The sequence below is a fragment of the Cephus cinctus genome, unplaced genomic scaffold (assembly GCF_000341935.2).
Source record: "Cephus cinctus unplaced genomic scaffold, Ccin1 Ccin1_scaffold0468, whole genome shotgun sequence".
Classification (NCBI taxonomy): Eukaryota; Metazoa; Arthropoda; class Insecta; order Hymenoptera; family Cephidae; genus Cephus; species Cephus cinctus.
In genome coordinates, this window is record NW_014333144.1 from 154,064 (window position 1) to 179,954 (window position 25,891).

General features: G+C 34.6%; 2 protein-coding genes across 8 annotated transcripts in view; both read left to right on the top strand.

The window, feature by feature from the left end:
* The window catches only part of LOC107268097 (putative inorganic phosphate cotransporter), a 39,089-nt gene extending 19,887 nt beyond the window's left edge, over window positions 1-19,202 (top strand). For 2 of the 6 annotated variants that reach the window (XM_025085370.1, XM_015740500.2), the window contains 7 exons: window positions 12,233-12,411; window positions 13,192-13,434; window positions 13,962-14,049; window positions 14,311-14,537; window positions 14,610-14,759; window positions 14,842-15,216; window positions 15,963-19,202. In XM_025085370.1, the coding sequence (XP_024941138.1) occupies window positions 12,265-12,411; window positions 13,192-13,434; window positions 13,962-14,049; window positions 14,311-14,537; window positions 14,610-14,759; window positions 14,842-15,216; window positions 15,963-16,148 (1,416 nt within the window). In that variant the 5' untranslated portion in view covers window positions 12,233-12,264 and the 3' untranslated portion in view covers window positions 16,149-19,202. Of the gene's footprint in view, window positions 1-4,589; window positions 4,731-4,851; window positions 4,948-5,347; window positions 5,449-7,942; window positions 7,964-12,232; window positions 12,412-13,191; window positions 13,435-13,961; window positions 14,050-14,310; window positions 14,538-14,609; window positions 14,760-14,841; window positions 15,217-15,962 lie in introns of those variants that run through there. The other 4 variants (XM_025085368.1, XM_015740497.2, XM_025085369.1 and 1 more) reach the window with 4 other exon arrangements.
* Window positions 19,203-24,574: 5,372 nt separating this feature from the next.
* Window positions 24,575-25,891, top strand: part of LOC112494401 — a 1,912-nt gene continuing 595 nt past the window's right edge. Inside the window, exon 1 of one of the 2 annotated variants that reach the window (XM_025085359.1) lies at window positions 24,575-25,346. In XM_025085359.1, the coding sequence (XP_024941127.1) occupies window positions 24,920-25,346 (427 nt within the window). In that variant the 5' untranslated portion in view covers window positions 24,575-24,919. The remainder of the gene's footprint in view (window positions 25,347-25,891) is intronic. The other variant, XM_025085358.1, reaches the window with a different exon arrangement.

Consider the following 25,891-nt stretch of genomic DNA (forward strand, 5'->3'; position numbering starts at 1 on the left):
TTTTTTTTTTCCCCCCCCCCCCCCCAAACACACATATCGGTACTTGTGACATCTAATGCAAATGTTGTACGGAAATATTTAGGATGTGAAATGTATAATAGAGAGGTATCTGAACTACATGAAGAGAATTTTACGCGAAAAATTACCCCGACTGTCATGATAATCGTGGGATATTAAATCATGACAATGATTTAAATATAGTAAGGTTTAAATATAGTACTGGTAAACTGCCATAATGTGTGATATTGGTGTAAAATTTGACCATGCAGTATATTATTTTGTGTCATAAGAAGTTCATTTGTGACAAAGCATTTTTATCGTAAACTTTGCAGGAATTCTTAGCATTTAATTCTCTCCTGGTAGACATTTTGCTGGTAATTTCCGTTCACTCATAATTGAATTTCGCAATTTCAAATTTGCGAAATGTGCTTTCTAGTAATTAACTTGAGATTATGAGTGCATTATATTTATTTACAATATTTTCTCAAAATCCTTGAATTTGTATACGTTAAATAATATATTGCTTTAAGATACTATGTGAACTCAAAGAAATGCATTTTCAATGGGTATCTAAAACACAATTTTCTCGTGAATTACATCAGATGTACATTATGCACGATTGACAGACCGCCTGGGAACTCAAAGGCTACAAATATGGGAAAATCTATTTATTGAAATAATATTGGATACCTTACATCTGTTTTAGCAAAAAATATATTCTGAACTCTTCGTTAGGCACATGATGTATAATGGTAGAACATTTCCCTTTCAAGTGGAAATACAGTTCAATGAATCCATTAGTTACCTAGTTTAAAAGAAAAAACCAGAATCAACATTTTTATTTAATGCTTAAATTGGTCTATAACCATTAATCACGCGGCTAAGCTTATGAGTAAAATTCAGCCATCTAATGGAGGGATATGCATAGTTGAATGTGAAGTATATGGAATGTCTTATAGTCCGGGAGCCAACGATATATTTTGGTCAGTCATTTCAATCCGGCTGATATTATGTACTATAATATGCTTCATATGGTGTTGTTATAAAGCCTCGTGAACGTCATCTGGTTCAGTAACCGTGGGTTGGACAACGGCAACCTCCCATGCACGTTAAAAAAATAAATAAATAAACCAACCCGGCTGAAATTTTATTTATGGTTTAAGTATGTCGTATAGAATATAAAAATAATAATCAGATGACACGGTGGATTATACATTAGCTGCTTATACAAACATGCTTAAAAAAAATTAAAGTTTAGTGATTCCAACCCGATTTAAAATTGATTATTGTATAACAGTTGACATGATACTTAAAACAAAAAAAAATAGTTAGCTGGCTATATGCCGGTGGAAAGACAGTCAGCTGAATAATCAACTGATTGTAACACGGTGGATTATACATCAGCTGCTTATACAAACTTGCTTTAAAAAAATTAAAGTTTAGTGATTCCAACCCGACTGGAAATTTGTTACATAATAGTGGATATGATACTAGACATAAAAAAATAGTCAGCTGATTAGATGCCAGGGGAAGAACCGTCATCTTCTGTATCTTATGTGCGCGCGGCGCTCACACCTGTTTTGTGCGCCACACTTTTCATTGCCTCAGCTGACGATCTTTCCACCGGCATATAGCCAGCTAATTGTTTTTTTTTTGTTTCAAATATCAACTATTATACAGAGTTAGTCAGTAAAAACGCACCAGCAGAAGTTGGCCGCAAGTGGTCGATACGGCAGTGTGGCCTCTTCAAAAAATGACATGTGACTGTGACCGATTCCCATAAGCGCAAACTGACAGTTCGCATAGCAATAAGATTTTTGAAATATTTCAATAGTTAGGTTACTGAAATAATTAATTAATATTGTAATGACAAAATATAATATCAGTTAAAATTTATTTTCACAATTATTCACACAATATTTCACATAATATTTTAATACATAGTTTATACAAAATAAAAAATATCGTTTATTTTTTGAATAAATGATATAAAGAAAATTATACGAAACTTATATTATACGGAACTTATCATTCGTTAAAGAATCACGAAATCACAAGCCCGAGAAAATTCACATGCTCGTGAATCGCGTAGCAATCATGCACACGAATAGTGTTCAGGTTTCACGTTCAGCCTAATTTAATGAGACGCAATAACCGAACGCATCAATATTAAAAATCAAATTAATTTTTTCAGAGATTTTCATATTATATTTATTTTAAAAAGATATCTAGTAATTTACACAAATTCAGTTTTTAAAAAATAATGAATAAAAACAGTAATAGTCTTAACAAATGGTCAGCGGTTCGTAGCCAAATACTTAACATCTGCATAAAAATGGAGAGCTTTCGAATCCTCGTATCAAAAACTTGTTTTTTGTAGACAATATTTTTTTTTCCGTAATTTTCGGTCTAATATTATGGAATAGAAATTATGTAAATATATAAATAAATTATAATATTAAACTTATTTTAATAATCATTGTCAGACAATTACGAACATTTGGGATTATGTTTGGGTACTGAGTCGTTTACCATATATTGAAATAAATGAAATAGTTAATTATTTACTAGAAAGTGTACCCAATTGATTATTAAGTGTATTATGGATAAATTTGATTCTCGGTATAATTTTAATATCACTCTCAAGGCTCAGTCTTTATATTGTTTACATATAAGTCAGTAACGCAATAATTTTTATTTTTTTTTATATTTACTTTAATTTATTACAAAATAGAAAAAGTTTAAATGAGAACTGCCAATAGCGTTGTCATGCTGAATTCCATATATTTCGGGCTTGTGGATGAAAGCAACCGAAGTTCAGTACCTATAGTTCATACATGTTCCAAGATTTGATTTCATTATTTATTTCCGACAGTCTGTTTGGCTACATTATTATTGACGTTTTTCGAAATATAAGCTTATTTTATTGTTATATCCTTCTGTATAAAGCGTGAATACCACTCAGACACAGTAAATGAGAATACATGAAAATCACAATATTATTTTCACACGTGTTACATCGCAAGCAATTTCACGAAATGTGGATTATTCTGGGAAGTCTTTTTATTACAGTATAGAAATATTCTTTAAATAGTCGCAAATTATTGCATAAGATGGATACCCTTCATTTTAAATATGTTTGATTAAACTCACACGACGAGCACTGCCGATAAGGTAAGTACAAGTCTGCGATAAAAGAATTAAAATGTATACTTGTAGCTTGTCTTTTTAGGATTAACACGTGTAGTCGATAAAACCCATTTGTAACGAAAATAATCGAGCATACGCAAACGTTATGATTGACAGGGATTCGCCTCATAGAATTTACTTCTATAAATTTCATGTTTCTGAATTGACCTAATTGTGTACATTTTTCCTTGAAAAGTTTCCACTTTAAAAACATGTCATTGCGAAAAAAATATTTCATTACCTAAACTGTGAAAAATCGGCAGTTCATTTCACACGGTGTGTGTAGTCAAAATATTTGGTGTCATTTATAACACTAATCACTGTGTAAAAGTAATAAAAGCATGTCGTTAATTATTTTATTTATGTTATTTATAAAATTGTAATCCCAATTATATAAAATATTGTAAATCTACACTGTTTAGCAGCAGTAAAATTCTAAACTTTATTTATTCTTTGTTCATGTATTTTTTCATTCAAGGTATAACATCATCTTGTGTGAAACTATACTTATCAATAACGTAAAAAAGAACAATCAACAAACTGTATTATCGGTGTCAATATTTTTTTAGTTTTAATTTAAAATAAACTTTGTGTGGTTCCTTGTAGTGCCTGCGGCGCCACTCTGTATCGGTTTATGTGGATATTATTTATGTCATCCCTCAGGAGTATTGCTGTGATTTGGGATGCTCGATGGCCTATACTATACTAATCCGCCCCATTATCTATTTACATGTAACATTTCAAGTCGATCCATCAACTGGTATTTGCGTGAATGAATAACAAACTCACGTTTCCTTGTTATATAATATTAGCAGGTTAATAACGTGCATAATTCGTTTGCACCCTTTGACGTTTTTAACGAAATTTCGAAGTAAGTATGTACATACATAGCATCGTTGTCGAATTCTGTCTGTCTACGTAGTACGCTGAAAAGAGATATAAGTGAAGAATTTTCTTTCTATTAATAGTTTGTAGTTTCAGTCACATACCTTCAAGATGTCAAATAGAGATATGTAAGATTTGCTGTTTTTAGAGCAGTATTTTGCAATTTTTAACATGATCCTTGGTTGTTTAATGGATATATATATAAACGAGAAGGACAAACTACAGTTTGGTAATGCTGTTTTTGAGATACAGTAGATCTAGTTGTCTTTTCTATTGGTAAATGGTAGAGGACACGAGTGATGTAATTGATGATATAATGTCGTGCGAAGCACGTGTCATGCAGGTGAGCCTCTGTTGAATCTTTTTAAGTATATATTGATAGAGGTTGTGAATATGAGAGTATAAATGATGGATGAGGGGTGAAGGAAGTTAAACCAGTGGCCAGCCCCTTCTACCTCTGTCGAACATAAAGTCGTCGTTATCATAGCGTACTTATAAGCAATACGCTTGTACTCAGGCGAAAGAGATTAACAGGCATCGCACAGAGCGCGAGTGCATACATTGAATTGGACAAAGTAAAAGAATTAAAAAATAGTATATTAGAGAAACAATCATACCCCAGTGGAAAAGAAGAAATTTGTAAAATATTTTATGTGGTGATTATTGAAATTCATAATTTTCTCAGTCGGTTAAATATGTCTTTGAGTGCATTGAAATGTTCTCGTTAATACTGTTAGAGGAGTAGTTGGTCGTCGTAGTATAAAAACTTGTTGACAGGTGTCAGGCGCGTCGCAACGCATTCGGGCGCAGACGTGAAGTCCAGTCTGCTCCTAGAGAGGCTTGTGATTGGTGTGTGGACGTACTGCCCGTTTGGTACGTAACGTGTCCCGGCGTTCGATCTTCGTACATTGTTATCAGCGTGAAAGCCTTACGGCGTTGTGGCGCTCACAGATTCCTCCATGGAGGGCAACTGAAGATATATTTCGTTACGTGTATCAACTCTGCGGTGCTTCTGACGAGCGTGTGATATCTTTTCTCGTAAATGAATTCGAATTCGGTGCTGCGTAGAGTGAAGTTACACTACCTTAGCTAGCGTTCCGGACTTGCAAAAGAGCATCTCAGTGATCAACGAACGAAACTTTAAAACTTCGAAAATCTCTGTTGTTAAAATCGCTTTTAAGTAGAGTAGTGAGCGCGTGTGATTCTCCTTAACGAATTCGATCTGAATTAGCTGACTTTCATTTCATTCTGCTTGTATTCTAACAATGAGTAGTCCTGGAACAAATGGAGAGAGCAGAGGACGGAATGGCCACGTGTTGGTGTGGGAGCAATCGGGTCTCGATGAAGCAGACAGACCTCCGCAAACGCAGAAAGGTACGTTCTCAACTCCTGTCATTCGCACGAAGCGTGATCGTATTTCTTCTAAAGACTCTTTTTATTCTATAAATCTTCAGAACGTGTCTCAGGATATTATTTAAAGACGTGCTGCACGCTTTCATGCGTGTGTCTCGTGCAACAGGATTTTCCACTAGTATCTTATTTCGTCTGCTGCTGACTCGCCTACGAATAATACACCGTAATTTAAATTAAATGGTACCGAAATATATGTGTACCAATATATTATGAATGTGCTTTGGTTCTATGGTTAGCTGACAATATATTAGTAGTTCACAAGTATAGTATATAATTAAAATGGTGATTCGTTCTTGTTAACAACGATTATATATTATTCAATGATTTGTTAGGATTTAGCTTTCTTAATAACAACTTTGGTATGAGGAAATTTATATCTGAGTCTAAATAGTATTAAATGTTAGTAATAGTTTTCAAAGATGAGCCGGTTTTTCATTGATCCGTTGAGAAAATTTTTTATGTTTTTTTATATATAGACAATAGGAACTATATTTTCTGTTAATTACTTTTTCATTTTAGCTATATCAAAAATTTATTGTCATGATTGTAAGCAGGTTTAGTATTTTGATTTATTTGTTGAACGATTATTCTATTCGATTGAAAGCAGAAAAGTTCATGCATTAATATTAATGCAACGAAAAATGTAAACGCAAGAGATTGTGCTGAGCGGTTTTCTACGTTAAACACAAATTTCAAACAGCACTACACCCAGAAAAAAATTCATGGGATCTTTTTCATAATATGCATTTCTGGTGCTTTTGGATGATCGCATGTATGTACATATATACGTCTTGCATCATATCTTGAGGTAATCTATCTTAATGGCAGGTAACGAGCATTGGATATGCTAGAAGTAGCTATCGGTAATCAGTCGTAAAGATTAGCATTATATAGAAAGAACAGAAATCAAGTTAAGATATTCTCGTTTTATTTTGTTTGCTGGTTTTTAGATGAGCATTGATTAAATAAGCAGCGATGTACAGTAAAATCTCCTTATTCGCGAAGATTAAGTTACGAGAAAATGTATATATGTATGCATGCCTGCGTTAGTATGGGAAATAGTTAATATACTTATATAAGAAACCGTTCAAACTATTGATTTATAATAACAACAAGAGCAGAAATATTAAGCAAAATTATTAATAATTAGTAATTCCTTGTGCACAAAATATCTGTTTACGGGTAAAACCTTTGTTTTCTGTATTCTCGATATATATTTTGGATGATTTTTAAAGCCGCCGATAATGAAACTCAAAGATGCGAATATGAAAAATGTTTATATTGAGTAATTGGTTACTAATGAAACCGTATATAGGGAGATTTTGTTGTTTAATTGACAAGCCATCATGTGCACACGTCTATATGAACGACTGATTTATGCACAAATGAGAAAGTATATCTTTAGCAAATAGCATAGACAATCGTCACACGTAATCACGTGAACGAAAACGAATTTTTTCACCCTGTTTTTTTATTTGGCGGGAAGTTGACAGACTACTCTCTTTATGTTTGTGCGTCAGTACGGCGTGATGCAGTGGCACTAGTTGTGGTAATGAAAAAACATTGCTATTTCCACAGTACACCGCCTTACCACGTGCTCGCCGGCTGGCGGCTCAACTCACCCAACAAATCTCCACGAGTATTACCGAAGTTTTACGACAATTCCCGAAAGAGTTCGGTCGTGCACAGTTCCCTCCCAGTCGGGACTTCTGTTTCCTGTTTTATTCTCTATATTGAAATGTCGAACTTTCCGATTTGTGGAACGTGTTGAGATTCCTCAATGAAGAATTTAAAATCTGAATGACGTGCAAGTACACCTTATCCCTCGTCAGATTTCATTCGTCCTTGTACAGTCAGAACAATCTATTTTAGGTGGTTGGAATTCTTGCGCAATTGTATCGTTTAAATGTAGCTCTCAGGCTGCGTGGATTATCAGCTGGTAGTCCAGTCTTAAACGCAAATATGTTTGTGAAATATTTTATCCGTTGGTGAGTTGTAATAATACTAGGAAGTGCAGTCATGACCAATATAATACTGGATCGCGGGCAACGAATTGGTCGGTCGTCCTTCATTCAATATTAATATGAAGTCCTTTCGACTAGTGCTATACATTACCAAAGAAAATTAAATTTGAAAAAGAGTAAACTAGATCAGCGTATTTTCTGCGTTTCGTTCTGTTCGATAAAATTAATTGGGGCTAAATATTACGAAAGTTAGTAGTCCATGTCTCTCGCTAGAATTTATCCTTGGCGATATGCCACAACTTCACAAAATATTCATGAACTTCCATTGCTTATGATTCCTTTTCTGTTTCTTATACTTTAGTTAATAACTTCAAATGCCCACGTAATTTATTACATCTATTTTAGGGCTTTTTAGATTGTTAGAGGACGTCCTACGATTGTTTCTGCAATTCATCTCGTATTGAGTTATATAAGACAGGAGTGTTTGTATGAATTGCAACATTCAACGAAAGGTAATTTGGAACGATGATATTAAATTGTAGCTATCTGCAACCATCATAGAATATTAACCAATTTCTATTTGGTTGAAAATCGTCGATGATTGATTCGTTTTTGTTGCATTTCTACTTCTCTAATGGCAGTATGAATAATTCGTTTAACGATTAATTTTTGCAAGGTTCAGCGATGTCAAGTAGTTAAATTTATTACCAAAAGTACGTAGTTGTCTATTTTTGTCTATAGTTTTTGTCTATAGTTATCTATTCTATGTTTAGTATTAATTTATATAACGGCACTAAAATACAATGTATACGCCTTTTTGTCTCTCGCCCCGCGATATCTTGCAAGAAAACCTTAGTAGGTGTCCGCCTCCAATTTTTTACATTTTCACATATGTTGTAGTACTCGAAAAATTAAGCGACACGTGTTTTTTCTTAGCGGCCCAAATTGGGTTTTTGGGGGGTGAAAACAGCCCCCCGAAAATTGGGGTACTAAACACCCATTTAATTAGTTCACATATAACAGCGGTATCTTTCACAATAAAATCAACTGGAAAAATTTGCTCACAACGAGACATGAAAAATGACATTTTCTATGATTTGTAAAAAAAAAATATTATGGGGGTAAACTATCCCAAAATTATTTTAGAGTATGCAAAACCATCATAAGTGCAGTTTACTGTTGGTATGTTTTCATAAAATAAAGGAGCTTATATTACATAAATTTACATTATCAGAAGTACGCGTTACATTAGGAAAATGTGAAATACCAAGCAATTATTATAACAAATATATTTATAAGACCAGCAAGCATTATCAGTCTTTATTATTCATTGTATGCGGTACACTAATGATGCTCTCCGAAGAAATTGTACATACTTATTCCGGTTATTAATTTTAACATACGAATAATTTTGTAAGTTATGAGGTTAGCTTGGCAAAATATTAATAAGCGAATTACAACAACAAATTTTGTAGCAGAATTTTGATAAAATTATGACGTTTGCTTCTAGTACCCATATATATGTATTTTTGTGGCTATGTAACTAATATAGTTGGTATATTTTAGTAGGTTACTATGGGTTATTGATAACGATTTTACTGTGAATATTGCAGACTTGTAAATTACAGATAAAAATGGCGTACAAACATTTTTTTTAGTTTTCAACAAATTTGTATCTTTGCGAACATTTGTATATAATGATCTTCTTGGTCTTTGATTACGATTATGATATGGAAATTTTAAATTTAAAAATGGCAGATTCAATATGATAAATGAAAATGTGATTTTTCTTCTACATTAGTAATCAATATTTACGAAAATTTGTATGTAGTAACGAGATTCAAAAATTAGACTGATTCGGTTCCTTGCGAATTTGATTTTTATTTACGATACTGAAATTGTCATATTAAAATTTGAAATTAGAACATTAGAAAACAATTAGAACATAGAAATTAGAAATTGTAATCAGCGACTTCGAAAACCCCTATATAAAAAGTTCCATAAAGATTTATCTTGTAGCGAATGAGTTTACAAAATATTAGTGGGAAAACTTTCATCTTCAATGAAGACCCTAATGTGAGGCAAAATATTCTTAACGTATTTCCCAACAAGGCAATCACGTACCTTATTCACTGCATGCACGTTTCTTATATTTTACAGATCGGACTTTTACATAATACATTATGTATATTACGTAGAATTTCATAAAATTTATTCATTTTTGAAGGAGCTAACGTGTTCACCCACGGTCATTTACTCGGGTACATTTTGCAGGAAAATGTTCATATGATTTGTTTGAGTGTCGATTTGCGTTATAAGGTTACACCCCAGTTTATGCGTCGTTACGGAAAATCACGTGCGTATCCAAGATAAAAAATGCAGACATGCATGACTGTGATGTTACTAATATTACGAAATACAAATAAACAGGATCGAAATCTGTAGAGTTGCTTGAAAAAAAAAACAGGATCATTTTCACTATCGAGTCTGACATTGTGTGGTAGTTGTTTGTAGATACAATCACATTTTTTAATTATTATTATATATATATAAGTCGTAATCACAGCTGTGTAAAGCTACCTCCCCTTTTTAAAAATATTAAAAATTTAACGGTTGCTCCAGTTTTTTCTACATTTATTCTAAATTGCTCCAAAGTTGTAGCAGAAAAACTTGTTCCGAGTACGTAATAATTGAAAAAAAGTGAAATAAGTCGGAACTCCCCTTTTGTCGAAAATTGTATTTTTGAAAATTGTTCCAGGTTGTTCTAGTTATTCCTGAAAGGGTGGCCGTTCACGAGTAAACTACCCTTCCATTTCCTGTTCTGAGAATTCTATTGCTCGTTCCAAGTTCTCATTCCTAATATCGTTGTTCTAAAGTTTGCTTGAGATATTTGTAAGGGTAAAAGAAATTTCATGATGCTGGAATTTCTTAATAGTATTCCGAATCAGTAGTATATGAATTTAAACAATAACTTTGTTCCAGATGAAGGTACATACCGTTAATAATGTTTTTGATCAAAGATAAGCCATTTAAAATCATTTGCGAAGTTAGCTGATTTGTAACATGGTGCAATTTATATATATTAAAAAAGCCTTAGGAATTTTGTCCCTTTCTAAAAGACTTTTATTTGTAGATGGCACGAAATAATAAAAATGCCATACAATAGAAAAGTGGTTATGAGAAAAGAAATTATAAAATGTGCAGTGTTTAATACGAAAATGTTAAAATGTTTAATACGAATCAGATCGTTTAATCAGTGGTGAAAGTGGCTACGAACATAAAAATAAGCTAAGACGTGTACATCACTGAACAAGTTAGACTTGTATGTATATACATAGAAAAGCACATCAAAATTATGGTGAAAAATACCTGCGGATTTGGTAGCTTGATCCCTACATTATTAGTTATGCGCGTAAATGATTAATTACAAAAAAACTATTAAAAATCTCAAATCAATGGCTATAAAATTTTGAAAACAATGTTATTAAGAGCGAGAACTACCTGGAACAACCAACAGAATTCTCAGAACAGGAAACGAAAGAACATTTTACTCTTGAATGGCCATGCTTTCAAATTAACCTTTTCCTGCGTTTTCTGGGTGAATGGTTACATACATATGACCTTGCCCTTTCGAAACAATATTAGGAACTACTGGAACAACGTGGAACAATTTTCAAAAATAAAATTTTCGACAAAAGAGGGGAGTGCGGGTTATTTCACTTTTTTCAATTATTACTGCCCTGGAACAAGTTTTTGTGCTATAACATTGGAACAAACGTAAAACAAACTGGTACAACCGTTAAGTTTTTAATTTTCTAAGAAATAGGGGCTCTTTGTCACACAGGTTCTAATCACCCAAAAAGCATTGTTGTACCTCACAGCTAATCCGTTTACCCCATTATGTTTTAAAAGTACATTCTTAAGTAGCTTGACAAGAGCGCTGTTTTTGATTGACCGTTTCTGTATGTATTTGAAAATATTTTTGTCATACCAGAAAGCAGCGATGGTTATGATTATCTACGACAGAGATTCAATAACATTTTTTTGTAATAAAAACGATGACTAACTCAATGCGACGAGATACCAAGAGTAAATAAAAGAGACCGTAAATAAAGGAGGGTTTGCATGGAATACACGAGTGAGGTACCCTAGACGATTACGAAGGGGCTGACTCACCTGTCGTCTGGCGTAATCTAGAACAAAACTCAATTATGAAATATTTCCTATAACTCGAGGGCCTTAAGTATTTACGCTCACTCTTGGATTCTCAGTATAGTTTTGATTTTTTTATTTAATAAAAATGCAGTGATACTTTTATTTGCGCAATTGGCAATGAATATGGAAAAAAGATTTCAAGGCGAAGAAACAAATTTTCAGTACATTTTTTGGATGTTCAATGAATCAAATCAAAGCCAATAGATACTAGATATAGGCGTAGATAAGATTATTAGTGAAGAGGCTCCGCGGGTAATAATAAAAGTATGAATATGTTGGTTTCATCCGACGTTTACTACGCAATATCTTGACTGTATATTATGTATATCCGTACTAGTATTTTCGTCTCTTTTACTTTGTTATAGTTTGTAAAATATGATACCTTTATAAGACCAACGTATTTGGGATCTAAATTATTCAATTCATATTTCTTCACCTTCCGATCCTTATGCATATCGCATATATATGTGCACCATTTTTACTTATAATTGTCTATAAAATTACCAATGAACGACTTAATACAAAAATAGTATCTCTTATTGTGTTGTTTAAATTTTGTGCTGCAGCTTTAGTTGGAGCACGTCATGTAGTGACGTTTATGCTCTTCCTGGGTATGGCCAATGCCTACATCATGAGGACCAATATGTCTGTGGCTATCGTAGCCATGGTCAATCACTCAGCCATCACATCAGAGGATGTTGTCACAGACGAATGTGGCGGCGAAAATAGCACCATCGAAGACACCGTGAGTATCAACTTTAAGCGTATTCCAATTTCATCTTGATTAGTTCTTTCTGATTAGTAGCATTAGCACTCTCCGACGACTATATTTGTGAGGACGCGCTCTATCTAATCTTGTACTTGTTGCGTGATTTTGCGGGCAGCAAATATATGTGTTTGACACTGTTGCTCGCGGCGAAATGCCAATGTCTGCGAAAGATTTTCTACAAATATTGAGGAGTTAACTCATGAATTATTAACTCTTGTGTTATATTCTGTGATAGTTTAGAATACTTTGATATCTACGTATTTTATATCCTAAAGAATAAATATATAAATGCGATATAATGAAGCTTTGCTCTTATGTCCCGAGTAAACATTTTTTAATGTGGGGAAAATCAATGAAAGATCTTATTTTGCAAGTGTATCTGATGTGTAGCGTGTCAGACTTTCCCTTACTGCTTGATTTACTTAAAATATGCGTTTGATATATAACATATTGGGAAGATCAATCTTAGATCAACCGAAAATCTATTAGACTGCAAGGTAGAGAAAGATCAATCTCAGGTCAATGGATGATTATTCATTTGGCTTATATTAATCTGCGAATTATGAAACGCATATTCTAAATTAATTAAGAGGTATGGGAAAGTCTCACTCGCCACATATGTGATACACGTGCAAAGTAAGATCTTTCGTTGATCTTCCCCATATCAAGAAATTTGTACCCGTGATGTAACTAATTTCGTCCTCGGAAATTGTGAAGCTACGAGGTGACTTGATATTTTTTTTCTTAATGTTCCAGAATGAAAGCGATGGCGAATTCATTTGGGATTCGGCGATGCAAGGATATCTACTAAGTTCTTTTTTCTATGGCTATGTGATTACACAGATACCGTTCGGTATTCTTGCCAAACGCTACGGTGCCAAATACTTTCTAGGCGTAGGGATGTTAGTCAATTCTGTATTTGGTCTACTGGTTCCCATGTCCGCTCATTGGGGATTCTATTGGCTGATGTTCATACGATTTATTCAGGGTCTTGGCGAGGTAAGGAATGATTGTCGCGGGCTCAGTTCATCCTGTGGGATAGACTGAAAGAGAATGCATGTGATATAGAGAGTCAGGATCGGAATAGATTGTCTTCTAGTCATGATTATATAATTGATATATTTTATAAAGATATAAGACAAGAAATAATTGCATACTCTTAAATGTGTATATTTCTTAATGATAGTTCGCCTACTCTATACTTTTGCTAGCTTTTGGCGTGATAAAGCTATTGCATATTGGGATTACCTTGATTAATTAGTCGAGACTAACGAACAGCGACAACGCAGAGGCACGCAGGTACCTTAATATCTTGGCTGATTAATCGACTCTTCTCGGTGCCTTGTCGAGTCCTGATTGGATTGATCGTCAAGTCTTAGTATATGTATATAGTATATGAATATATATATATATACGTATATGTACGCAAAAGTTAAGATTCAGGATTAAGGATCGTTGTGTGTGAACGTTTTTTGATTGGTCGGGTATGATTTCCTCCCCCTAGGAATGGATTATCCCTATTACAGGGTCCTATTGTGCCATGCACGCACGCCATGCTGGCCAAGTGGGTTCCACCGAATGAGAGAAGCCGCTTGGGAGCCTTTGTCTATGCCGGTAAGCACATTTGATATGAGTGAACTGATCTTAAATTTCTTCTACGTTAAACTGCTATAACGAGTTGCCTGCCCGTAGAAATAAAATCCCATTGCCAATTCTTTATTGCCAAAGATAATGTACGGTAAATCAATGGGAAACTAGTAATTACATTTGGCAAAAGGGCATTAGCAATGGAAAATTGTTCTACTTTTAAAGAAAGAAATCTTTCGAGTAGGTGAAACATTTTTCATAATTTATATTCCGTTGATATTCCTACAGGTGCACAATTTGGCACTGTTATTTCTATGCCATTAAGCGGCCTTCTTTCGGAATATGGATTTGCGGACGGGTGGCCTTCGATATTCTACGTTTTCGGTACTATAGGCACTGTATGGTGCATAGCTTTTCTGATCATGGTTTACGAAGATCCTGAGCAACACCCACGTATTACCGAAGATGAACGAAAATACATTTTGAGCGCGCTATGGGGAACAGCTGGTGTATCTGTAAGTATTTGTATTTCTCTTACGTGATGTTTATTAAACATTATATTTCCTCATGGTAAAACTGTTTTTTAGTCTCCACCAGTACCATGGAAGTCCATTGCCACTTCTATGCCGTTTTGGGCTATTCTTATTGCGCATATGGGTCAAAATTATGGCTATGAAACTCTCATGACAGAATTACCAACATTTATGAAACAGATTCTTCATTTCAATATTAAATCGGTAAGCGTGTCAATGTAAACTTATTTCAAACATATTTCGAAACTCAAAGTCATATTTCATGTAAAACTTTTACGCTTTACAGAATGGTACAGTTTCGGCTCTTCCATATTTGGCTATGTGGATCTTTTCCATGGTAGTTTCACACATCGCTGATTGGATGATTTCCACTGAACGATTAAATCATACTGTCACTCGTAAGATTATTAACAGTATTGGTCAGTATGGACCAGCCATTGCGTTAGCTGCAGCATCTTATACGGGATGTGATAAATGGCTCACGGTGGCAATCCTAACATTTGGAATAGGTTTTAATGGTGCTATTTACTCCGGATTTAAAGTGAATCATTTGGATATATCGCCACGATTCGCTGGAATACTCATGTCCTTCACGAATTGTCTTGCCAATCTCGCAGGCCTTCTCGCACCTATCACTGCTGGCCATATTATTATTGGCAAAGTAAGTATCAATCATTTTCAGTTAATGTCTAAGAGGATTGTAGATTTGAATCGGCCGTATTGTTTTTGGTGATTACGCGTATGAATAATTCATTGTCATATAAGTTGTGAAGAATAACGTTTGCAATAAAAATCAACAAATATGTGGTGGATACTAATATCAGTAGGTGCTAACGCTATAATCTGCCGAAAAGAGGTTAAAGATATTCCTGTAGTTTGTTTGATATTCTTTTTATTTGTCTGGAGACATATCTTTAATTGCTGATAATGTACACAAAGCTGCTACGTAAATGCACATGTCGATACATTTGAAAAAGAATTGTAACAATTCTTTTGACATATCTACGACAAATTACAGCGAAAGAATAGAATGAACTGATACAAAAATTATTGTTATGACTGACACTACAAAACTATCTAATTTTATTGAATCTCTTAGCTACACGTTCTACTAATATATGGTAAACGATGGCCTTGTTGAAAATTTTGCTAAATATGCAGTATATAATTTATATCGTGTAAAAATAATATGCTGTGTAGAAGCAGACTTTTTTTTTACCAATAATGAAATCAAAACAGTTATACTTGAGAATTATGCAGCGCTCAAAAGTATCCACAAGATGTGATATGATAAAGTTTATCTTTTGATGGCCCACAGTTCTCTTATGTTCAGAATGACTGACATTATAACTTTACAAAAAGCGTTATATCTAAAATTTAATTTTTGTTTTTAATTAATTTTGTTAGCCAACTCAAGCACAGTGGAGAATTGTCTTCATGATAGCTGCTGCTGTGTACATAGCATCCGCTACGTTTTATAATATATTTGGTAGCGGTCAACGACAGCCATGGGATAATCCGGAAAAGGATGTGGATAGGAAGGACGGGAAGGATTTAGAGCGGATGAACGGTTTAAACGACACTCAGCACTGACATAGCAGATAGTATACATGGTCTTCAACAACGGCTACTTCGCGTACATTCATTCCCTCCAGACTAATTAAAAAAGTAAAAGTGAACGCGCACTACAATGGTGCATTCAAGGAAGTTGCTGTAATACATATATTCTACGAAACCTGCGTGATCAGTTTGAAGCTGTAGATTGACATTTGCCGTCAACTCCCCCCCTTCTCCTTCCATTTTTACACCGTCTCGTAGAATACTCATCGCAATCAATAGCAGCAGACACCAGCTCTGTCTTTTTGCACTAGTTGATGATTTCATTGTAAACCTCAAAACGTGTGAGTTATGTGTGTCTCAAAGAGAGCTCTATGTTCACATATGAGTATAGATGAGTGAGTGTATGCATGTACATTACATGAATGAGTGGGATAGTGAGTACAGTTGGATGGTATAAAAGTGACCACAATGGGCAAGAAAGAAAAAGGATATTTTTATATAAATTATAGTTTCCTGCTGTTGGTGATTTTGAATTTAGAGTCAAAAATCTAAAATTAAAAATGTTGAACTATAAATGTTTAAACTCATACTGATAATATGTTAGATTATATTTTACAAAAATCGAATGGAAGTTAAGATTTTTAACATTTTGTCTACTGTATTAAATAGACCATTTTTTTAATTTAGGATTTCTGACATCTAATTCGTAATCAGCCATCCAAAAAACGTACATATACATAATGTATCAATATTGATTCATCCTATCGCAAAATATACCGAGTGCGCACTATTGCGCATTGACGAGGTTAAATGTAGCATTAATCTGTCGCACTGTGCGGGTCTATTTTTATATAAAACGATATATTCTAAAACAATACATCTATGGTTGTGCCCTCTGAAATTCATCATTGCGCCATTGGACGTTGAGGGCTCTGTTTGATAGGTCAGACTTATTGACCCAAGAATTTATGATAGTTAAACTCTTCCATTCTTTTATTTATATGGCAGAAGTAGTAACAAACGTAACAATACTGGAAAAATTAGAAATAATATTTTTGTTGCGGTCGATGCTTAACCAATTTGAATTATTAATAAGAGAGAGTTGCACTGTGGTGCTTTATGGAATTGTATTTATTTTCTCTGTACACAAAATAATATTTCTAACTCCGTGTTTTATTGAGCTGCTACATCTGAATTTAAATTTACGAATCTTAAATCGCCATTTAGACAGCAGTATTAGAAGTAGACCGCCGTACTTGTTTGCCTTTCTTTTTATTAGCAATTACTGCCATTTTGTATTGTGCAGAGAACTCGTTTGTAGGTCATATGCTCCGTTCTTATTGAGACGATATTGTTCCTATGTATTAGGATTGAAAATTTTCCAAACTTTGTGAACGTACAATACAAGTTGGTTTATACATATTGTAGATATGTACAATGTAGTGTCCTAATAAGTTATAATCCTTAAATGAATTTTACTCATGCGTATTTATACATGTAGTCAATCCACGACATCAATGTAAATTTTAAAGGAATTTTTCACATTGAATGTCATAATAAAATATTCCTATCGAAAACATTTTTGTCGTGTATGGATTATACATGCATATATATTTACAAAAGAAAATATTATTTCCGTGTAGTAAATAGAATTCTTATTGAAAGAACATATCAAATTTATCTAGTATGCATTTTTTCATTATTTCTGTTTATTTTCTAGCAAAATGGTTTTACCACTACTTTCGTTACATTTTTCAATTCTTTATCTGTGGCACAAAAATGCGACCGGCACAAATGTAATTTTGTATATGATTTAAGAGTCGAGGCTATATACCTGAGATTATGATCGAAAAATTTAATACGTAATGAGAAAAAGCTTGCAAATATGAGACTCCTCTACTTTCCAAGGAGAATGTTTCTATGTATCGTTGAGTGTTGACATTGAACATCTTTTATCGTCGAATATTTTCTTTACTATCCATTTTGGTCTGCAATTGCGTAAAGTGAAACATACATAAAACATAAAATCACGTTCAGAACAAATTAATAAACAACGCGAGAGTGACGTAAGAGTAGTTTATTTACAATAACAGTATGTACATTTTTCTTGTACGCAGTGTATGGACTTATGCCAAGATGTTAACTTTTAAGCTTCTTTTGCATATGTGATTTTTTGAACTTATAATCAATTTATAACGTTAAAAAATCTATTTTTTACAAACGTTGCAAATGTAAATTATTATTACCAAAGAATACATGCGTTCAAGAAGTCATGAGATGTGTGAAATTTTTTTCAGCGTAATCTGTCGAGTTTGTCGTTTTATCGAGGATATAGTCATTTGAATTTTAAAAAACCAAATTCTTATTTGATTAGTTATTAATATCTTCGACACTGTAAATCAAAATTGAGTAACATCCTATTACATTTGTCGGCGGAACTGAACCTAAAATATTATACAGTAAATCAAACTTTTATATCTTCAAGCACAATGTCTTGTATGAAGACTCCATTTCATGTTGTGTTATTCAATTAGAAACTGTTTTATTTATATCAATTCACGCTAAATTAAGCTATTACAAATAATATTTCTTTGAAAATTATTAATTTCATATTCATATAACAAAAATAATGGGTGAGCACATATTTCGTTGTAGTCATCCTATAGCTTCAATGCTACATAATAATCATTAGGAATACTTATCTTCAATTTCAACAGTTTTTTTAAAAGTAAACTTACGGAAAAATAATAGCTAAAATATGTGTGGCTTTGAGCATCAAGAAGAGGAAATAGTGAAAGAGTGATTGGGTAAAAAATGTATAGTGTTTCAGGTGTTTAAACGCATTAAAAGTGTCACTAAAGTATAAAGTATTTTGTAGGACAGTCTATTACTAAATTCTTTAACCAATATTTTTATACAAATATTTATGAATGATGTACATAGTCGTAAAGGGTTTTAAACCACATATTGTAAAATTATTATAGTATATTTATATCATTCGGATTATGAACATGTGATAATAGTTTGCAAAAGCGGATTAAAAAATAAAACACTCCCGTATATTCTATGCGGTTGTGACTAAAAAATTGACTGTTTATTCATTGTATCCCATATATTGTATACGAAATATGACGCGAATATTTGGAATTCATGTCTCAATATGTTTCTAAGACTATTTGTTTTTGCCTAACGTGCATTGGTGCCTCGAAGGTCAGTTTATACTAGTATTAAGCAGAGTATACTCCCAAATTTGTTTTGTTGTTTCTGTTGTACTTCGGTATTTTATTTTATTTTCTCTGCCATTTTATATCTACTTTCATTTTGTCTACATACCCTATCACTGTTTATAACTTAACTGGACCAGTTACGGATGATACTTAGGCACTGCCACCATAGAACTGATTATGAATTCTACAGATATTACGACGAACACGAGGTTTCAAATGAGCCATAACGGTTGTAGTCGCTGCGGACGGTCAAAATAACGTTTTAACGAAAATAATTTGTGGAGAGTTTATATTTAGTATAATTGTAAATTAAAGTATGTATAATAAGATACTGATAAAAATCCACATTTTTAGGGACGCTCGCACTCGTGTGAAGAATAAGCCGAATAAAATCAGAGTTTTTACTGAATAAGTCGTACATAATTGCTCCTGCAATCAAAATAGTCGTTACTAATATTAGTGTATTTCATTCTCTACAAAAACTAATAGATATACTTAGATATCTGAGAATTTAAGGTAACGACAAAACAATGCGTTTAAAATGCTATGTAATAAGGTAAATTGGCCGAGTTGGGTAACATAACCCAGCTAACACATAATAGTTTAAGTAATATACTGTGACGAAAAATGTATAACACAATAATAATGTAGATGATAAGATAAGGAAAAGGTAAAGAGACTATGAGAAAAATATTCGGAATCATTCTAGAGAAATTCTAAGGCACCCGAATTATTCGTAGCGACACAGCTGATTTTTCATCTACAAATGACACTCGATACTCTGTCCTCCCAGACACGCGAAAAGGGATATCCGACTGGGCGCCAGACGTACAATTGCATCACGATATGAAATGCTAAAATGTTCAAAAGGGACAGAAATTGTACAATCGAGGTGCACCGACGATACGAGATGGTACAGGGGAAGTGAATGCACAGGTGTTAAAGGAAATTAGATTGAGAAATCACGAAATTCATTAACAAGAAGTATATCAAGTGGCGCTTTATTTGGGACTTTCAAATAAAATATAACAAAGCGAGAAAACAATAATGAAATAAATAATTTCAGGTAAATCACACAATACAAGAAATTTAACAAGACGCAATGTAAATAACTAAAGAAAAGATACTATTTAGTTGTTAGGTTGCTCTCGCGCGAAATTACATATTCGTCGGAATACCAGTACGCACAGGAGGGTTCGAAAAAGAAATTATACGGCGTACAAAAGTTTACGAAATAAAGTATCGGTAGCAATTTGTCGAGAGACAGATTACCTAGAGTATGTCGTAAGAGATAGATACAAAAAATCGAAAAGATATGAGCTAGAAAGGTTCACAAAATATAAGAAAAGATATGAAATATATTACTAAACTTAATGAAAAGACGATAGATGAGCTTCCGAGATACGTGGCTCAAGTACTTATTCGTTGAACAGGTTCTCCAGGGTCGTCGAGGCATGAATCTACAGTCAAATATACAATGAGCGAGTACAGAATTTATAACCAGAAGGCACTGAATATGTTCCTTCTGATAATACACGATTTCCTCTTCTCGGTATAAATTCATGATATTGTAAGAGACTATATTTTCAGGCGTGACAGGCTAAGACGACATGCCAGTAGACTTCATAATACAATACTTGAATATTACAATTAAATTCGCCTTTCATTCTTCACGAAAAGGTCGCAACAAAGTCAATATATAATTGACGAAGCCTTACTGTAATCAGTGATACCAATACGTAAACGGACGGCTTTAAAAGTTTAACGTCACGTGTAATCGGTAGAACCGGGTTCAGAAAGATGTCAGAACTCCCTGCCGTAGCTTAGGAGTTGTTTCCGACAGTAATCTTCGTCTGAACATTGTTGCGACGATTAGATGGCGGAGATTCATGACTTTCAGGGTAGCTCTGCTGGTTCCCCTTCCTCTTCGATACGCACGTGATGGCTCCATTTCGAGACATCCGTACCGGCGATATCGAGAAGAAGCATGATGGTTCAGGACGGTATCTTCATTGTGGTCGGAGCCCCTACTTAATTCAAGGGCTGTCGGTGGTGGGGTAAAGGCATCGGTTGGTATCAACTCTCCTCTACTATCCATGGTATAGACTGGTGCGACCTTTCTTCCAGCGAAGTGGAATCTCAGGATGTGTTAAGCGGATACAAAACGCATGAAATATTGTTAACAGTAGAATAATTTAATTTTGATAGATTTAATAATCGAGACTTTGGAGTTCTTGACCGGTACACCAAAGTAATACGATAACAAAGGACCGTACTACGTCCCGCTCGATAAACACGACAATGACCTATTTGAGATCCTGTAACGCGAAATATTACATTAAATTTACATATTACATGTAAGATACATGCAAACTATTAATTTCTACTCAAATACGTAACACGTTACATTCATCTTTGTTATAAGGAGATAATGAATTTATATAAAAAAGATGAATGTGACGTGCTACATATTTGAGCAGAAATTAATAGTTTGTATGTATCTTACATCTAATATGTATTTTATTTAACCCTATGTAACCCTATTTTCAGTTATGAGAAATAGTGTAATTGAGGGCGAGAGAATTGTACAGTATGACAAACATACTTATAATTCTGGTAACTGTGAATTTTAACCCTTTCGTTACGGCGATCCGCTCCGCTAGAGTGACGTCACTGAATGGGGCGCCGCGCCGCAAAGTGTGCACATTGCATGTCCGTAGTTCTCGGTGCTCGTACTTACGTCTTTCAACGCCACCTTGGGATTCTCTTGTATGTACACTTTTTTAAGAGCTATATGACAACTGTTTCGTCGTATTATATAAGAAACATGAAAACGAGTATATTTTATAAATATTCAGTTATTTACATATTTACAGATTTTGCTATTATTATAAATAAAAACAATTTAGGGTAGGTATTAGAGTGGTTGTTAAATAGTATCTGAGCTAATTTCGATCGTGAGTCCCCCTAAATCGTTTCCATATAGATAAAAAATAATCCCTGCATTTTTTCAGATTTATTTTTTAATATTTAACTTTCTTCCACGAGGGTTGAAGTTTTCCATTTAAAGTTTTCAAGTTTTTACAGTCAATATTTGAGAACTGCAATCTTCGCGGGGGGGGGGAGGAAGGTAAATGTAAAATAAAATCTAAAAAAAATTCAAAGATTGTTTAAAATTTATTTGGAAACGATTTGGGGGGTGGGGGAGGGGTCACGATCGAATTTCGATCAGACACTATTTCACAACCTACCTAATGTACGTACTTGACATTATACGAGTTCAATATTTTTTTTTAGTAAAACAATAATGCATGACATAAATATAAGTATTTCCTTTTAAGGTGGGGAATTTACAGCAATCCTGTACTTGGCGAGGTTTTTTATATGAGTCTTTTTTTGTGGGGGATATCACAAGATTTTGTTCTTCTAGTTATATTAAAGAAATTCTAGGCATATAATACCCGCATGTGAAATGAATTCCTTGCAATCATACATCTTTTTAGATTTTCCCTTCGTCCTTCATTATTTTTGAGAAATTTTAAGTCAGATGCTATCATATATGAATCTTCTATTCTGAAGAAAAATTCGACTGCCAAAGGTTAAACCAAAATAGATCAAGTAAAACCGCACCATACTGCGAGATTGAAGAAAAGATATTTCTTAACACAGTCACATATTTCAATATAAATGGATATACTTTCGAAAGACCTCCACCAAGTAGAACGTAGCCCATCTATTTACATATTTAATTTTAAGGCCAGAGTAACCTTAGATTCAAAGTTTCAGGAGCGGTTTATGTTTTTCCTGTACTTTTCTGTACATGGTCTACACATGAATGGTCGGTTCTGATTTTCGTGAGGATTAAAGGTTTAATTAATAATATTATACTGTTATGACGGCAGCTTTATATTATTCGAACATTCGATGTGATCAGTAGTTTAACGCATAAAATATGTTTATTTGTTACGTCCTATGCGTGAGCGACCGTATGCGGGAGCATCAGGGAGCTAGCATAGGTGTTGAGATCAAAGATCACGTAAAAGGTATTGGGTTCTTGCCACTTTAAGGTGCTAAAGCACGCCTATTTGCGTTCATGTCCCTTGGTCGATAGTTAAGATGAGGATCACAAACAGGTACTAGATATATTGAATCGGAAAACTCACTTCTTCTACGTGAGTGTGATTGATGCTACTAACTAATGGTTTATTTGGGTCTAGGAGCTAATAGGTTCAGGTCTCGAAATCAAGAGGATAAAATATGGTTTAACTCAATATAATAAATGATAGATTAGAATACATGTAGTCGTTACAGTAAGATGTAGGAGAGAGTATATTAATCTACTAACATAGCGAAATTCGAATAGCACTGTATATGTGATCGTCGACTTGTGTAATATGGGTTACAAAGATAGATAGATATATGTAGGTGTAGAAATGTGAGTTACTTACCGGTGGATGAGCAGAGGAAGAGAGAGAGACGGCGCTCGGTTCTCGACGATAGCGAAAGTAGATTTGGTTGAATGGGAAATTCTTGGTCCAGCCCTAAGGTGGACACTCGCCTAGACGAATGCTTATTAAAATGCCAAGAATTGAGTTCTTTTCGCGTGGACGTTCGGCACTGAAGTGATACACTTTTCGCTTGGGTCCTAAGGCAAGCTAGATCAAAATAGGCCCTAGGGTATTTGATCGGCACAACACTTAACTGGCGTGAACAATCGGCTCAAGACTCAAAAAGGGATACTGCTCTACCGGAGGATTGATTAGTAACTGAGGATGATCTGCATTGGAGTTCGTAAGGAAGGTTTTGAGTTTGGAGGGGATTGAATGCAATGTTAGGAAATATCTTGGAATTTGGATACATATTGCGGCATGATTGGGGCAATCGAACCCTGCCGTTCGATCGATTTCTCATTGCAGACCTTCGATCGCGGATTCTTCGTTGGATTAGTGCATTGTCAGGATTATCTTGGTGGTGAGGTGGGTGCGAAGGTGACGGGTAGGAGTTCTGCTGTGCGCGGTATTCGCGGTGCTATGATGAAAATGCTTTTTAGGCACTTCAATTCTGGGTATCTTATTCAGCATTTTTGCCCGTGCCGTTCTTATTCTTTGATTGCGGTGATCTCTCTCTCTCTCTACTCGTCCACCTGCAATGTCGCAATATTGGTGTGATTTTTGAAATCTACCCATCCACCTGCAATGTCACAATGTTGGTCTGATTTCTGAAAATGTGTGGAAGTATGAGATGTCGTGTACAGTATAATATAATATGATGATATCCCTTAATTATTAATATATATGTGTAAACTTATGATTTACAATAATTAACACATGTTCGCTGAGGATCGGTTACATCTATCGTGGTCTCTGACCGTTGCCAGTGGGGTTCTGAGGGGGTACTGAAGGGAGTTGCGTTGCGTCGGACGTAACATATTCATGTTATGTATCGGTGAATCGTCAGCGTGGTCCGTTGTTCAAGAAGGTAAGAAGCCGCCAGCGCCGTCTTTCGTATAAAAAAGTAAATGACACACAAAATTCTTTAATTTCAGTGACAATTGATTCAGAACCCTTTATTCCTATAATGAATGTTTTAATTATTACTTTTTCTTGTATATACCAGTTCATAAGATATTTGATTCCAAACACACGTACATACAAGAAGCAGGTACTGCTGCCCGCTGTGTACGGTGTAAACCGATCGTTTTCAAAACAAGTGATCACCGGCTTCTCTTTAAATCTTTCGGGAAGCCTATCACCTGTGATATGCATCGTTAATCAAGATTATTCCGGCGTGGAGTTTGAACCTACCGAATGGGCAATCATCACCGACCGCTTCCCCGTCATCGGCAAATTCTTTACCGCCGAGGATAACATCAAGGAGGTACCCGAGGCTTTTAACACTCCTATTCTCATGCCCACTCATGAGCTCGCCTTCACGTACTCTTACGGTGAGCGGGCAATTATTATCAAACCGGCAATGCCGGTGTCTACGGACAACGATGGCTTGGGTATTAAAAGAGCTAGGACATACACACCTACGGTTTTCATGAAGAGGGTGTCCTACCTCAATCTCCAGAGGGTCCTGCGCTGCGTAACCTTTCAAATAACCAGGCTACGCGAGATTACCGACAGCGCTAACAACTGTAAGGACACGCTGATTGCGGAACTCGACCGTCGCGGAGATGACACCTCCTCCAGGGACAACATATTGGGTGATCTTCGGTTGGTTCTGGAGAAGAAAGGCCTGTGGTCACCGGCACTTAATCAATTATTGTTGGAGCTGCTGTCCCTGTATAATCACGAGTACCTTTCCTTCGTGCGGAGCACCATGGAGGACCAGAACAGCTATAAATAGGGCCTTTTTTTTGTAATAAAAAAACTGTACGCTTGATGTTTCTTGCAAAATGTGTATAATATATTTTTATTTAAAAAAACTGTTTTTTTTTTTGTTTCCTGCACCTCCATCTCCCCATATCTTCTCAATAATTTATAAAGCATTAAGCGTATTCCGCTGTACGTTGTTGTTATTCGACGCTGCCGTACACCTGCAGGG